We start from the raw sequence: 15446 nt of genomic DNA on the forward strand, positions 1-15446 counted from the left end.
ACACTGAGACAGAGATACACACTGAGACAGAGATACACACTGAGACAGAGATACACACTGAGACAGAGATACACACTGAGACAGAGATACACACTGAGACAGAGATACACACTGAGACAGAGATACACACTGAGACAGAGACACACACTGAGACAGAGATATACACTGTGAGACAGAGATACACACTGAGACAGAGATACACACTGAGACAGAGACACACACTGAGACAGAGACACACACTGAGACAGAGACACACACTGAGACAGAGATACACACACACACACACAGACACTGAGACAGAGATACACACACACACACACACACACAGACACTGAGACAGAGATACACACTGTGAAACACACACTGAGACAGAGATACACACACACACACACACACACACACACACACACACACACACACACACACACACACACACACAGAGATATACACGGTGAAACACACACAGACAGAGATACTCACACACACACACACACACACACACACACACACACACACACACACACACACACACACACACACACACACACACACACACACACACACACACACACACACACACACACGCTTACCCATACCCAACACCAGCTTACTCACACAATCACAAAATGTATTCATTAGTGTTTACAAAGTGGTAATAGGAATTTATAGTGTCTATGAAGTGTCTATGAAGTGTCTATGAAGTGTCTCTAACCCGTCTGTGCCAGGTGCGGTTGGCGGGGGGCAGGGAGCCTGCAGAGGGGCGTGTGGAGGTGCTGATGGAGGTGGGAGGGGTACAGCGCTGGGGGGCCGTCTGCAGTGAGAACTGGGGCATCAACGAGGCCATGGTGGTATGCAGACAGCTGGGCTACGGCTTTGCAAACAGAGCACACCAGGTGATGAACAGAATGAACATGGAGGCACGCAGATGTACAAACGTGCACACACACACACAGGAGGTTGGTGGCACCTTAATTTGGGAGGATGGGAATCAGTGGAATGGTCAAATACATCAAACATGGTTTCCTGGTGTTTGATGTCATTCCATTTGCTGCCTTCCGGCCACTATTATGAGCCGTCCTCCACTCACCAGCCTCCTGTGGTGCACACACAACTGATCAGTTTGTAGAGGGGACACTATTGTGATAGGATTTCCCTCCTGGCCTTTTGGTTTGTCTGTCTGTCTGTCTGTCTGTCTGTCTGTCTGTCTGTCTGTCTGTCTGTCTGTCTGTCTGTCTGTCTGTCTGTCTGTCTGTCTGTCTGTCTGTCTGTCTGTCTGTCTGTCTGTCTGTCTGTCTGTCTGTCTCTCTCTCTCTGTCTCTCTCTCTCTCTCTGTCTCTCTCTGTGTGTGTGTGTGTGTGTGTGTGTGTGTGTGTGTGTGTGTGTGTGTGTGTGTGTTAAAAGCCCATAGGGAGAAAAAGAAAGAGAGAGTGGAGAATTGTGATAATGTCCGTTAATGAAACTATTATGTATAATGGTAATGGAGCCAGTCATTATCTGAAAAAGATTTGGGTTTGGCACTGGTCATGTGACCTACTGACTCAGTTCCAGCCCTCATGGTTCTGTGTGTGTGTGTGTGTGTGTGTCCTACAGGAGACGTGGTACTGGCCCGGAGCTCCGGAGGCAGCAGAGGTGGTTCTGACTGGAACCCACTGCATCGGTACAGAGATGTCCATACAGCAGTGTCGTAGGAACACACAGGTCTACTGCCCCAGGGGAGGAGAGGGCAAGGCGGCTGGGGTCACCTGTGTTGAGAGTGAGTTCTTACAACCAGCACACACACACAAGCACGGACGAACACACACACACACACACAAACACCTGCGCACGATCACGCAAGCACACATACATCCTCAACAACACTCACATAGACCCTTCCACATGCTGACCTTTCAACCCTTAACCTCTTACCCCTCCTCTGATCCCCCTGACAGCGGCCCCTGACCTGGTATTAGATGCCCAGTTGGTCCAGGAGACAGCCTACCTGGAGGACCGCCCCTTGCACCTCCTGACCTGTGCCAATGAGGAGAACTGTCTATCATCCTCTGCTGCCCGGATGAGCTGGCCTTACGGACACAGACGCCTGCTACGATTCTCCTCACGCATCATGAACTTGGGCCGGGCCGACTTCAGACCTAGAGCGACCAGGGAGTCCTGGACCTGGCACCAGTGTCACAGGTACTCAAAAGGGGGGTTGTGGGAGTTTTAATAGACAAGGGTAGTGGGTTGTGGTAGTTGTAATTTTAAGAGAGATGGGTTGTTGGTTGTGGTCCCGTGTGGCTCAGTTGGTAGAGCATGGTGTTTGCAACGCTAGGGTTGTGGGTTCGATTCCCATGGGGGACCAGTACGGGGAAAAAAGTGTATGAAATGTATGCATTCACTACTGTAAGTCGCTCTGGATAAGAGCGTCTGCTACATGACTAAAATGTGGTAGTTGAAGTTTTGAGAGATGGGTTGTTGGTTGTTGTAGTTTTAAGGGTTGTGGGTTGTGGTAGTTGTAGTTTTAAGAGAGATTGGTTGTGGTAGTTGTAGTTTTAAGAGGCACGTGTAGGAGGGTTGATTGTGGTAGTTGTAGTTTTAAGATACAAGTGTATGGGGATTGGATTGTGGTAGTTCTTGTCTGGGATCATGAACATGGGCTGAATTCAGAACTAAAGCTGCCAGAGCCCTGGACCTGACACCAGTCACAGGTACTGAAGAGGGAGTTGTGGTCATTGTAGTTTTAAGAGACATGGGTTTTTTAAGTTTTAAGAGACAAGAGTGGTGGGTTGTGGTAGTTGTGGTTTAAGGAGATAAGGGTAAGGGGTAAGGGGTTGTGGTATAGGCATTTTCAACTAAACAAAGAACAGTTATTCTTGACCTGGTTCTCCTTCCTCTTGAACCAACCGTGTCAACAGTCTTGACTGTGACCATTCCAAGTGGAATGGTTCTTTACTGCTGTGGTTGTGGCTCTGCTGCGGTCGACAGAGTGAGAACAACCTGGTCACTCTCCTGACCACAGCAGTACCATGCAGGGTCCAATCCAACTGACGAACACAGCGTCTTAGTCTTCGGTTCTATTCTGGGAGCGTGAGGTTGTGATAAAGAGCAAACGGTTAGAAACAGATCTCTAATTGTCTCGTATTCCTTTCTATTGTAGTCTATATACACTGCTCAAAAAAATAAAGGGAACACTAAAATAACACATCCTAGATCTGGATTAATGAAATAATCTTATTAAATACTTTTTTCTTTACATAGCTGAATGTGCTGACAACAAAATCACACAAAAATAATCAATGGAAATCCAGTTTATCAACCCATGGAGGTCTGGATTTGGAGTCACACTCAAAATTAAAGTGGAAAACCACACTACAGGCTGATCCAAGTTTGATGTAATGTCCTTAAAACAAGTCAAAATGAGGCTCAGTAGTGTGTGTGGCCTCCACGTGCCTGTATGACTTCCCTACAACGCCTGGGCATGCTCCTGATGAGGTGACGGATGGTCTCCTGAGGGATCTCCTCCCAGACCTGGACTAAAGCATCCGCCAACTCCTGGACAGTCTGTGGTGCAACGTGGCGTTGGTGGATGGAGCGAGACATGATGTCCCAGATGTGCTCAATTGGATTCAGGTCTGGGGAACGGGCGGGCCAGTCCATATTATCAATGCATTCCTCTTGCAGGAACTGCTGACACTCCAGCCACATGAGGTCTAGCATTGTCTTGCATTAGGAGGAACCCAGGGCCAACCGCACCAGCATATGGTCTCACAAGGGGTCTGAGGATCTCATCTCGGTACCTAATGGCAGTCAGGCTACCTCTGGCGAGCACATGGAGGGATGTGCGGCCCCCCAAAGAAATGCCACCCCACACCATGACTGACCCACCGCCAAACCGGTCATGCTGGAGGATGTTGCAGGCAGCAGGACGTTCTCCACGGCGTCTCCAGACTCTGTCACGTCTGTCACATGTGCTCAGTGTGAACCTGCTTTCATCTGTGAAGAGCACAGGGCGCCAGTGGCGAATTTGCCAATCTTGGTGTTCTCTGGCAAATGCCAAACGTCCTGCACGGTGTTGGGCTGTAAGCACAACCCCCACCTGTGGACATCGGGCCCTCATACCACCCTCATGGAGTCTGTTTCTGGCCGTTTGAGCAGACACATGCACATTTGTGGCCTGCTGGAGGTCATTTTGCAGTGTTCTGGCAGTGTTCCTCCTTGCACAAAGGCGGAGGTAGCAGTCCTGCTGCTGGGTTGTTGCCCTCCTACGGCCTCCTCCACGTCTCCTGATGTACTGGCCTGTCTCCTGGTAGCGCCTCCATGCTCTGGACACTACGCTGACAGACACAGCAAACCTTCTTGCCACAGCTCGCATTGATGTGCCATCCTGGATGAGCTGCACTACCTGAGCCACTTGTGTGGGTTGTAGACTCCGTCTCATGCTACCACTAGAGTGAAAGCACCGCCAGCATTCAAAAGTGACCAAAACATCAGCCAGGAAGCATAGGAACTGAGAAGTGGTCTGTGGTTACCACCTGCAGAACCACTCCTTTATTGGGGGTGTCTTGCTAATTGACTATAATTTCTACCTGTTGTCTATTCCATTTGCACAACAGCATGTGACATTTATTGTCAATCAGTGTTGCTTCCTAAGTGGACAGTTTGATTTCACAGAAGTGTGATTGACTTGGAGTTACATTGTGTTGTTTAAGTGTTCCCTTTATTTTTTTGAGCAGTATATATATTCATCGCCACGGCTACACAAAAAAAAGCTGTGTCAAAAGAAAAATCTCTGTCTGTCAGTGTTATATATCAAATGAACGTAGGCAAGATTTCATTTGATATATGTATTGCTTTACTGTAAGTCACACACCAGACAAACAACAACAGTAGAAAAACATATCATCATCCTCCAACTCTTCCTCACACAACAGACAAGCAAACAAGCTTTCAGTGCTATTGTTATTGTGTCTGTTAACTGTTCTCCAATCTCTTCATGTTGAATAGCATTGATAACCTCTGTTTTTCTTCTTCCTCCTCCTCCTCCTCTCCTCTTCCTCACAGGCACTACCACAGCATTGAGGTCTTCACCCATTATGACCTTCTGACCTTGAATGGAACTAAGATCGCTGAGGGTCACAAAGCCAGCTTCTGTCTGGAGGACACCTACTGCCCCGATGGTACGTCACCTTACCTACTGCCCCGACGGTACGTCACCTTACCTACTGCCCCGACGGTACGTCACCTCACCTACTGCCCCGATGCTACGTCGCCTTACCTACTGCCCCGACGGTACGTCACCTTACCTACTGCCCCGACGGTACGTCACCTTACCTACTGCCCCGATACTACGTCACCTTACCTACTGTCCCGATGGTACGTCACCTTACCAACTGTCTCGATGGTACGTCACCTTACCTAGTGTACCGATGGTACGTCACCTTACCTACTGTCCTGATGGTACGTCACCTTACCTACTGCCCCGATGGTACGTCACCTTACCTACTGTCCCGATGCTACGTCACCTTACCTAGTGTCCTGATGGTACGTCACCTTACCTACTGCCCCGATGGTACGTCACCTTACCTACTGTCCCGATGGTACGTCACCTTACCTACTGCCCCGATGGTACGTCACCTTAACTACTGTCCCGATGGTACGTCACCTTACCTAGTGCCCCGATGGTACGTCACCTTACCTACTGTCCTGATGGTATGTCACCTTATGTCCCGATGGTACGTCACCTTACCTAGTGTTCCGATGGTACATCACCTTATGTCCCGATGGTACGTCACCTTACCTACTGCCCCGATGGTACGTCACCTTACCTACTGTCCTGATGGTATGTCACCTTACCTACTGTCCCGATGGTACGTCACCTTACCTACTGTCCTGATGGTATGTCACCTTACCTACTGTCCTGACGGTATGTCACCTTACCTACTGTCCTGACAGTATGTCACCTTACCTACTGTCCTGACGGTATGTCACCTTACCTACTGTCCCGATGGAATGTCACCTTATATCCCGATGGTACGTCACCTTACCTACTGTCCCGATGGTACGCCACCTTACCTACTGCCCCGATGGCACGTCACCTTACCTAGTGTCCCGATGGTACGTCACCTTACCTAGTGTCCCGATGGTACGTCACCTTACCTAGTGTCCCGATGGTACGTCACCTTACCTAGTGTCCCGACTGTATGTCACCTTACCTACTGCCCCGACGTTCTGTCACCTTACCTACTGCCCCGACGTTATGTCACCTTACCTATTGCCCCGATGGTACGTCACCTTACCTACTGTCCTGACGGTATGTCACCTTACCTGTCTCTAACTTTAACCCTTCTGTCTGGAGAATACTTACTATCTCGACGGTACGTCACCTGTGTCACTTATTTTACCTGGCCTAATTTGACCAGGCTTTCCCCTAGCCTAACCCTAAACAGTCCACGAGTCCCCCCATGCACTTTCACACCTATCAACTCACCTATCACTAGATCTCTCACCTGTCAATAGATCTCTCACCTGTCACAAGATCTCTCACCTGTCACTAGATCTCTCCCCTGTCACTAGATCTCTCCCCTGTCACTAGATCTCTCACCTGTCACTAGATCTCTCACCTGTCACGAGATCTCTCACCTGTCGCTAGATCTCTCACCGGTCGCTAGATATCTCACCTGTCAATAGATCTCTCACCTGTTTCTAGATCTCTCACCTGTCGCTAGATCTCTCACCTGTAAATAGATCTCTCACCTGTCGCTAGATCTCTCATCTGTTGCTAGATCTCTCACCTGTCGCTAGATCTCTCACCTGTCACTAGATCGCTCACCTGTCAATCGATCTCTCACCTGTCCTTAGATCTCTCACCTGTAAATACATCTCTCACATGACAATAGACTTCAATTGGATCTTATCCAAATCTTTAACTTGATCTTCAACTTGATCAGTCACCGTCACCTACACTTACTGTGTTTCCATGGCAACATGCAGGTCTCCAGAAGCGCTACGCGTGCTACAACATGGGAGAGCAGGGTATCCAGGTAGGTTGCTGGGATACGTACCGCCATGACATCGACTGTCAGTGGATCGACATCACCGACATCAGCCCCGGGGAGTACATCTTTCAGGTTAGAACACACACACACACACACACACACACACACACACACACACACACACACACACACACACACACACACACACACACACACACACACACACACACACACACACACACACACACACACACACACACACACACACACACAAGCTTTATCAATGGATCAACGGCCTCTTAACTTTTGCATGGAATACATTTAAGAAAAGAAAGCAAATGTAGCTCTGTGTTTTAGTCGTTCCTCTTCCAGAAACTAAGTGTTGGCTCCAGTAACCGTGGAGACCAGGAGGAAGAGATGAAAAGCTGTGATACAGACTAGAATTGGAGCGTAAATGGGTCTTGGCTCTGTCTGCACGTGTCGGTCCAGCTGGTTCACGTGTTTGGAGGTAGTTTGAGTGAAAGTGTGGGTTTAAAATAGAAGGATGTATTGAACCTGTGTTTAAGGGGAGTGATAACCTGTTCAGAGAAAGGCTTGGCTCAGTGACAGGGAAACTGTGACGTTGTCAGCACATTACCACTGAAGAGAGAGCGAGAGTCTCACCCACCAGGCACACCCTCACCCCTCACCCCTGGGTATGCTTACTCTGGAATGGAGAGAGAGAGAGGTAGAGAGAGACAGAGAGAGAGAGAGACAGAGAGAGAGACAGAGAGAGAGAGAGAGAGAGAGAGAGAGAGAGAGAGAGAGAGAGAGAGAGAGAGTCTCACCCACCTGGCACACCCTCACCCCTGGGTATCCTTACTCTGGAATGGAGAGAGAGAGAGGTAGAGAGAGAGAAGAGAGAGAAAGAGAGAGAGACCGAGAGAGAGAGAGAGAGAGAGAAAGAGAGAGAGAGAGAGAAACAACCTGTAGAAGGGATAGAGAAGGACACAGCAGCAGATTTCATTCTATCCTTCTTTATCTCATCTCTGCTTTTCTAGTTGGTCATCAGATGGCTCAAAGAACGTTGTTTGCTTGTGAATTCTCTAAGATTCTGTTCAATGAGAATAAGATTCCATTCTGAAGCTTCTGATGTGACATCACAAAGCCTACATCACGTCACCCTGCATCCTTCCCACTGTTCTATTTCAACCCCCTCCATAACGACTGTCTGATTGGGTCCTCTGTGTGACTAAACCACCACAATGTTCACCACACGCCCCGGCCCCACCACACATCACATCATTTCTCATCAGTTTATAGCAGAGAGATGAAAGAGATTTGTTTAGACAGGAGGGAGTGGTCCTCCAGTCCATCGCTCCTACAGGGGCCTGTCTGTATGTGGTCTCTCTGCGCTGGTCGGGCTGGGCTGGAACACTCAGCCTTCTGGGAATATCATCTGACACACTCGTCATGTCATAAAGTTGGGAGATCAAACGGCGGCCGGCGAGACTACTGTTGCCCCAGTCTGCCGCATCGTTATGTGGTTGCCAAGGAAACCCTCATTCAACAGTAGTTAAGTTGACAATAAAGTGTGTGTGAGCGAGGGAGTGTGTCTGTATGTCTGTGTGTGTGTGTGTGTGTGTGCATACGTGTGTGTGTCTGTGTATCTGAGTGTCTATGTGTGCAAGCAAACGTGTATGTATGTGTGTGTGTGTGGTGTGTGTGCGTGTGCGTGTGCATGCATGCCGGTGTATCTGCATGCGTGTTTTATGCTAACTCAGTTGTGGGGTGACGGGGGCCATGTTTAGGCACATCCACCCCACTGTCACAGTCTCTGACTGACATCCACCCCACTGTCACAGTCTCTGACTGACATCCACCCCACTGTCACGGTCTCTGATTGACATCCACCCCACTGTCACGGTCTCTGACTGACATCCACCCCACTGTCACGGTCTCTGATTGACATCCACCCCACTGTCACGGTCTCTGATTTACATCCACCCCACTGTCACAGTCTCTGATTGACATCCACCCCACTGTCACAGTCTCTGACTGACATCCACCCCACTGTCACGGTCTCTGATTGACATCCACCCCACTGTCACAGTCTCTGACTGACATCCACCCCACTGTCACGGTCTCTGATTGACATCCACCCCACTGTCACGGTCTCTGACTGACATCCACCCCACTGTCACAGTCTCTGACTGACATCCACCCCACTGTCACGGTCTCTGATTGACATCCACCCCACTGTCACGGTCTCTGACTGACATCCACCCCACTGTCACGGTCTCTGATTGACATCCACCCCACTGTCACGGTCTCTGATTGACATCCACCCCACTGTCACGGTCTCTGATTGACATCCACCCCACTGTCACGGTCTCTGACTGACATCCACCTCACTGTCACGGTCTCTGATTGACATCCACCCCACTGTCACGGTCTCTGATTAACATCCACCCCACTGTCACGGTCTCTGATTGACATCCACCCCACTGTCACGGTCTCTGATTGACATCCACCCCACTGTCACGGTCTCTGATTGACATCCACCCCACTGTCACGGTCTCTGATTGACATCCACCCCACTGTCACGGTCTCTGATTGACATCCACCCCACTGTCACGGTCTCTGATTTACATCCACCCCACTGTCACGGTCTCTGATTGACATCCACCCCACTGTCACGGTCTCTGATTGACATCCACCCCACTGTCACGGTCTCTGATTGACATCCACCTCACTGTCACGGTCTCTGATTGACATCCACCCCACTGTCACGGTCTCTGATTGACATCCACCTCACTGTCACGGTCTCTGATTGACATCCACCTCACTGTCACGGTCTCTGATTGACAACCACCCCACTGTCACGGTCTCTGATTGACATCCACCTCACTGTCACGGTCTCTGATTGACATCCACCTCACTGTCACGGTCTCTGATTGACAACCACCCTACTGTCACGGTCTCTGACTGACATCCACCCCACTGTCACGGTCTCTGACTGACATCCACCCCACTGTCACGGTCTCTGACTGACATCCACCCCACTGTCAAGTTAATATGCTACTGTTTTACACAGGGCATATAGCCAAGTTAATATGCTACTGTTTTAAACAGGCCATATAAAATATGTGCTTATAGGCCTTCTGAACTTGCCAAGAGAAAATATAAAGTGCTTGAAACAAATTAACCAGAAAACTAAATGAACATGTTTCATAATTATGAACACTTTTATGATTTATTGTCATTTGTTTATTTTTTATGGAAAGATGGAGTGTAGAAAATGAAAGAGTGCAGCTTTATGGAATTATGCTGTCGGTTTTGTCTTTCACGAGGCTGGAAAAGTCACATGCATGTTTTTATGTTTGGGAAACAGAGTGAATGGAAAAACAATGCCAACCAACCTACCATGACTACATCTTAATGATAGGCTGATAGTTTTAGCTCAACCAAACATAGTTGTCATCGTCTCCTGGGTATCAATGTTGCCCTTTTAGACACTGATCTAGGATCAGTGACCTTAGATCAGTGTAGGAACAACATCATCCTACTCTCTGTCCCACAGACCCACTCCGTATAGAAGTTCCCTTAGGCACAGATCTAGGATCAGTTTACCAACACTAAACCCAAACCATTAGGGAGAAAAGTCAAGCTGAACTTGGACCAGTATCTAGGGGCAACTTCATCCTCCTCTTATAATTCAAGCGGTAACCGCCCACGTTATGCCACACACACACACCTGACACACACACACACACCTGACACACACACACACACACACCTGACACACACACACCTGACACACAAACACACACACACAAACATCTGACACACACCTCCCTCCCACCCTTCCTTTGTCCTCTGTCCCTCCCTGCAGGTTGAAGTGAACCCCTCGTTGGATATGGCTGAGTCAGACTTCCAGAACAACGTGATGCGTTGCCGCTGCAAGTACGATGGAGGACGGGTCTTCATGTTCGGCTGCCATGCAGGTGGGGGGGGGGGCTGCTTTACCCACACTGACCAACCACAGGAGAGGGGGGGGCTGCTTTACCCACACTGACCAACCACAGGAGAGGGGCGGGGGGGGGGGCTGCTTTACCCACACTGGCCAACCACAGGAGTTCCATCCCTCCTTCACTCCATTACTCCTCTCAATCAATTTCTACTTCATATCCACACAAAAATGTTATTGTAATATTTGTCACCCTCCCTCCCTCCTTCTCTCTCAGGTGATGCATACAGTCCAGAGGTGGAGGATCTGTTTGAGCACCAGCGTCAGATCACCAACAACTTCCTCTAACCAACGGAACAACAGAAGAACCAATGGGAGATCTCCATCCAACAGAACAACGAATGAGAGACTTCAGAACAACCAATCAACCAATGGGAGTTCTCAGGGCAGAGCTTTGGAACCACAGCTCATCTCAACTTACCCAATAAGGGGAGAGGAGCCGGAGGAGAACCAGGAAGCCAGGGTTGGAATGGACTGTGGGAGGGAGGGGGGAGGAAGGAAGAGGGGAGGGGGGAATTGTTTCTGAAAAGGTCAAAGAAAGAATCACCTGAACATCAAGCAATCATCGCACCTTCACCATCGCTAACCATATCTCTGAGAGAGAGAGAGAGAGAGAGAGAGAGAGAGAGAGAGAGAGAGACGTTTACAGGACTTTTGGGTAGTTGTGACACGTTTGTCAGTTGGAATCAAACCGCATCAAGCTGTCACATGTCAGGTGTCACCATGGTAACAGGATTTAGATTAAAGTAGAGATGCTTGTCTTGAAACAAAAATTATGCGCAACATGGAGTTATTTACAGATTTTAAATGACGGAAAAACAACAAGATAGTTCCCTAAGATTCAGACATACTATGGTTATGTAGCACAGGAGGCTGGTGGCATCTTAATTGGGGAGGATGGGCTGATAGTAATGGCTGCAACGGAATTAAATGGAATGGAATCGAACACATCAAACACATGGTTTCCATGTGTTTAATACCATTCCATTCACTCCATTCCAGCCACTATTATGAGCTGTCCTCCCCTCACCAGCCTCCTGTAATATGTAGGAAGGTTACACTAAGGTACATGAGTATTACATGTATGTTTATCAAATCACAAACTGTGTATATTGTATAAGATGGTTGTACCTATTTAGTGATAATGGGGCAAAGCTACCTTGTTTAAAGGTACACTCAGTAAGATGGCATTGTCATACATTTTCATACAAAAAATTAGGACCTAAGGCTCTTTACCAAATGCCCCCTGTATGATATACACATTAAACACAAAATATGTATATACACATTAGAATACAAGAACACAGTCATGGGAAGCACAAATAAAACGTCACAAATCAGCCATAAAAACAGTTACATTCATCCACAAATAAAACCCCAATCAATACTTTAAATTGCTCGAACGGCACCAGAACATCAAGATGAAATGCATTAAAAACAAAAAGCATATTTACCTAGCTCGCCGGAGACCCGAGGAACCTCAAGAGTTAACCAAGCCTGTGAATTGGTTAGGTAACTCAGGTGTCTATACTTCAACAGTTAGATAAGACGAAAGTTTATGAAGTAGGGCCTTGTAAACAACAAAGGTGTCTTCCTGCTTGCAGACATTTTGAATTCTGTTTATATCTGTGTAAGTGTATGTTAAATAGCTGAGTCTACCTATAAGTTGTCTATTGTCTTCTCAATCTCAGTCATGATCTTATAAGATAGTATAACAGAGGCATGGAAACGTATGAAATTGGATTCGCATTTATTATTGTCCGTTTTTGTCTGTCAAAAGTTCAACTCAAGTCAACTATTTTCGGAGGAGTTTCATACGCACAAAGGCCGTGATCTTGTGTGTATTCTTTCGAAAGACAATCATCTCGGTTGTCCATTTTCCATCAACGGATGCCTTCCATTGAAAAACCATTGGCTCAAGCCATAGTTTTCTCACACAAACTTCCTGTCTGGCCACAGCCTTAGTAATTGATCAGGGCCAGGTTTCCCAAAAGCATCTTGAGGCTAAGTTTATCTTAGAACCATAGGATCCTTGAGATGTTTTTGGGAAACCGGGCCTTGGTAGATTTTCTCCTCCTCTTTCTTGCCTGTTGTCCATCCATCATCAAATCAGATCACCTACTTTCTTTAAAAACTGTCCTTCATGTGCTTTGATATATCTACTTCACAAATGCAGTATTTATGCAATACAAATGCAGTATTCGCTGTAAAAAAAAAAAGTGTGTTTTTTGTTATATGGAAATTACATTGACAAGTATTTTTCATGGTGCTAACGTTTAGCCTTTAAAAATATATATTGTAATGTATTGCAAATGTAGTTTTATATGACCTCTATAGAGTATCATCCTGTAGGTTTGTAATTTATACTTTAATATTATGTACTTTTGACTTAAAACGTTTTGTCCCTTTTGTAGTTGTGTTTTTCATAAGGTTGCAAAATTCTGGTAACTTTCCCACGAGTCCCAGGTTTTCCAGCAACCCCGGTTGGAAGATTCCTGGAATCAGGAAGTAATAAGCAGGAAATCTGGGAAATATAGGAATCCTACAACTGGGAATTTTGGAAAAGTTACCAGATTTTTTGTTTGTTTTTGCAACGCTAGTTTTGTATTGTTTATGTTTTATTACGATACATTCTATAGTTGCTGTCATCAGTCTGTTTTAACACCAGTGAACCTCATAATACAGGTAGATATATTGTGACCAGTGCACATAGAGCTCTGGTTAAAAGTAGTGCACTATGTTTTGGGAATAGGGTGCCATTTGGGATGGTTGTTGTACCTAATAAGTACTGCACCTGATACTTGGCAATGGTAGAGAACAATAAACATCAGATTTCCAAACGATAGGGCTCTTTTGGTACATGGTCATTTGAGTGTATAGCATTTGATGATTAATACTATCATTAGCTATATAATGTACATTTAAACTCCTCATAATAAACCATGAGAAACCTTTCATTCATTCAAAAAGAGCAGTGTGGATATAGAGCCATGACCTCCATCCTGACCTAGGGAACATAGAGGCTTTACTGCTGTTTCCAACCTCAGACACACTGGGATCTGTCCGCTTCTACTCAACCAATTAGGGCATGCACTCAATATGCTGCTTATTTTAGCTGCGGCATGCTGAGATGAGTGTGTTTAAGTTTAGTCAGTGTCTAACAGTGTAATGCTGTAGTCAGAAAAGGCTTATTTAGGCCATATTCAAACAAACAACCGCCAGAGGCTAAGAATACAACTCAGGCCTACTGTATATTCAACAAGCAACACATCTGATTCATATTCATTCAGCGCCAAAACGGAAGAAAACAGACCGAAACAGCGAGGCGCAAACTGAACTTGTCCAATGAGGAATCTACATCGTTGATTTCCGTTGCAAAACGTTATGCACTAATGAATACGACCCTGGTCATTACATTCATTGGAGAAGCATCACAGAGGATATAGACTGGCAGAGCAACTTGAGTCCGTTTCAACTTCCTCTCCTTCCTATTGCTTTCTCTTTCCCTCCTATTCCCTCCCCTCCCAGTCTTCCTCTTCCCGTCCCCCATCACCTCCTCCTACTCCTATTCCCTCTCCTTTTCTCTTCGAGGTGATTGATTAGGATCCCCATGGCGACAGCTGGTCTTACTGGGGTCTGACACACAACAAAAAAAGACATTACAGATAAAATACTTTACCATTTACATACATAAATCCTCATCTTAGCAGTATTAGGGATCTCTCACCAGAAACTTCATGACTCCCTGTCTGCGTCCAAAATCACACCCTATTGCCTATATATTGCACTACACTATATGGGCACTGGTCAAAGGTAGTGCACACCACAGGGAATAGGGTGCCATTTGGGACGCAGCAGTCCTCTTCCTTCCTCCCGTCTTAAACACATGGTTGACACTGTGGTTAAACGGTTGCTTGGTAACTACTGTGTGTTCCAACCTACCAACCTCCACACCATGACACGTGGGCATTGGGTTGGCATGACAGCTGGCATCTCTCCCTATAAAAACCTCCACCATGTATGTGTGTGTCTGTGGTCCTCAAGACTGAAGATGAAAGTGTGGAATGGAACAAGCCCTAAGCAGCCCGGCTGGAGTGCCTGTTAGACTGGCACATTGTGGCTAGTGTGTGATTGACAAGCCCTAAGCAGCCAGGCTGGAGTGCCTGTTAGACTGGCACATTGTGGCTAGTGTGTGATTGACAAACCCTAAGCAGCCAGGCTGGAGTGCCTGTTAGACTGGCACATTGTGACTAGTGTGTGATTGACAAGCCCTAAGCAGCCAGGCTGGAGTGCCTGTTAGACTGGCACATTGTGACTAGTGTGTGATTGACAAGCCCTAAGCAGCCAGGCTGGAGTGCCTGTTAGACTGGCACATTGTGGCTAGTGTGTGATTGACAAGCCCTAAGCAGCCAGGCTGGAGTGCCTGTTAGACTGGCACATTGTGGCTAGTGTGTGATTGACAA

General features: G+C 47.2%; 1 protein-coding gene across 1 annotated transcript in view; it reads left to right on the plus strand.

Moving 5' to 3' along the window:
* The window catches only part of LOC106591630 (lysyl oxidase homolog 4), a 35264-nt gene extending 21438 nt beyond the window's left edge, over positions 1-13826 (plus strand). The window contains exons 9-15 of the mRNA XM_045709265.1: positions 726-893; positions 1591-1753; positions 1932-2175; positions 5041-5156; positions 6970-7106; positions 10849-10960; positions 11201-13826. Of these exons, the coding sequence (XP_045565221.1) occupies positions 726-893; positions 1591-1753; positions 1932-2175; positions 5041-5156; positions 6970-7106; positions 10849-10960; positions 11201-11271 (1011 nt within the window). The 3' untranslated portion in view covers positions 11272-13826. The remainder of the gene's footprint in view (positions 1-725; positions 894-1590; positions 1754-1931; positions 2176-5040; positions 5157-6969; positions 7107-10848; positions 10961-11200) is intronic.
* Positions 13827-15446: the final 1620 nt, after the last annotated feature.

The sequence above is a fragment of the Salmo salar genome, chromosome ssa02 (genome assembly GCF_905237065.1).
Source record: "Salmo salar chromosome ssa02, Ssal_v3.1, whole genome shotgun sequence".
Lineage (NCBI taxonomy): Eukaryota > Metazoa > Chordata > Actinopteri > Salmoniformes > Salmonidae > Salmo > Salmo salar.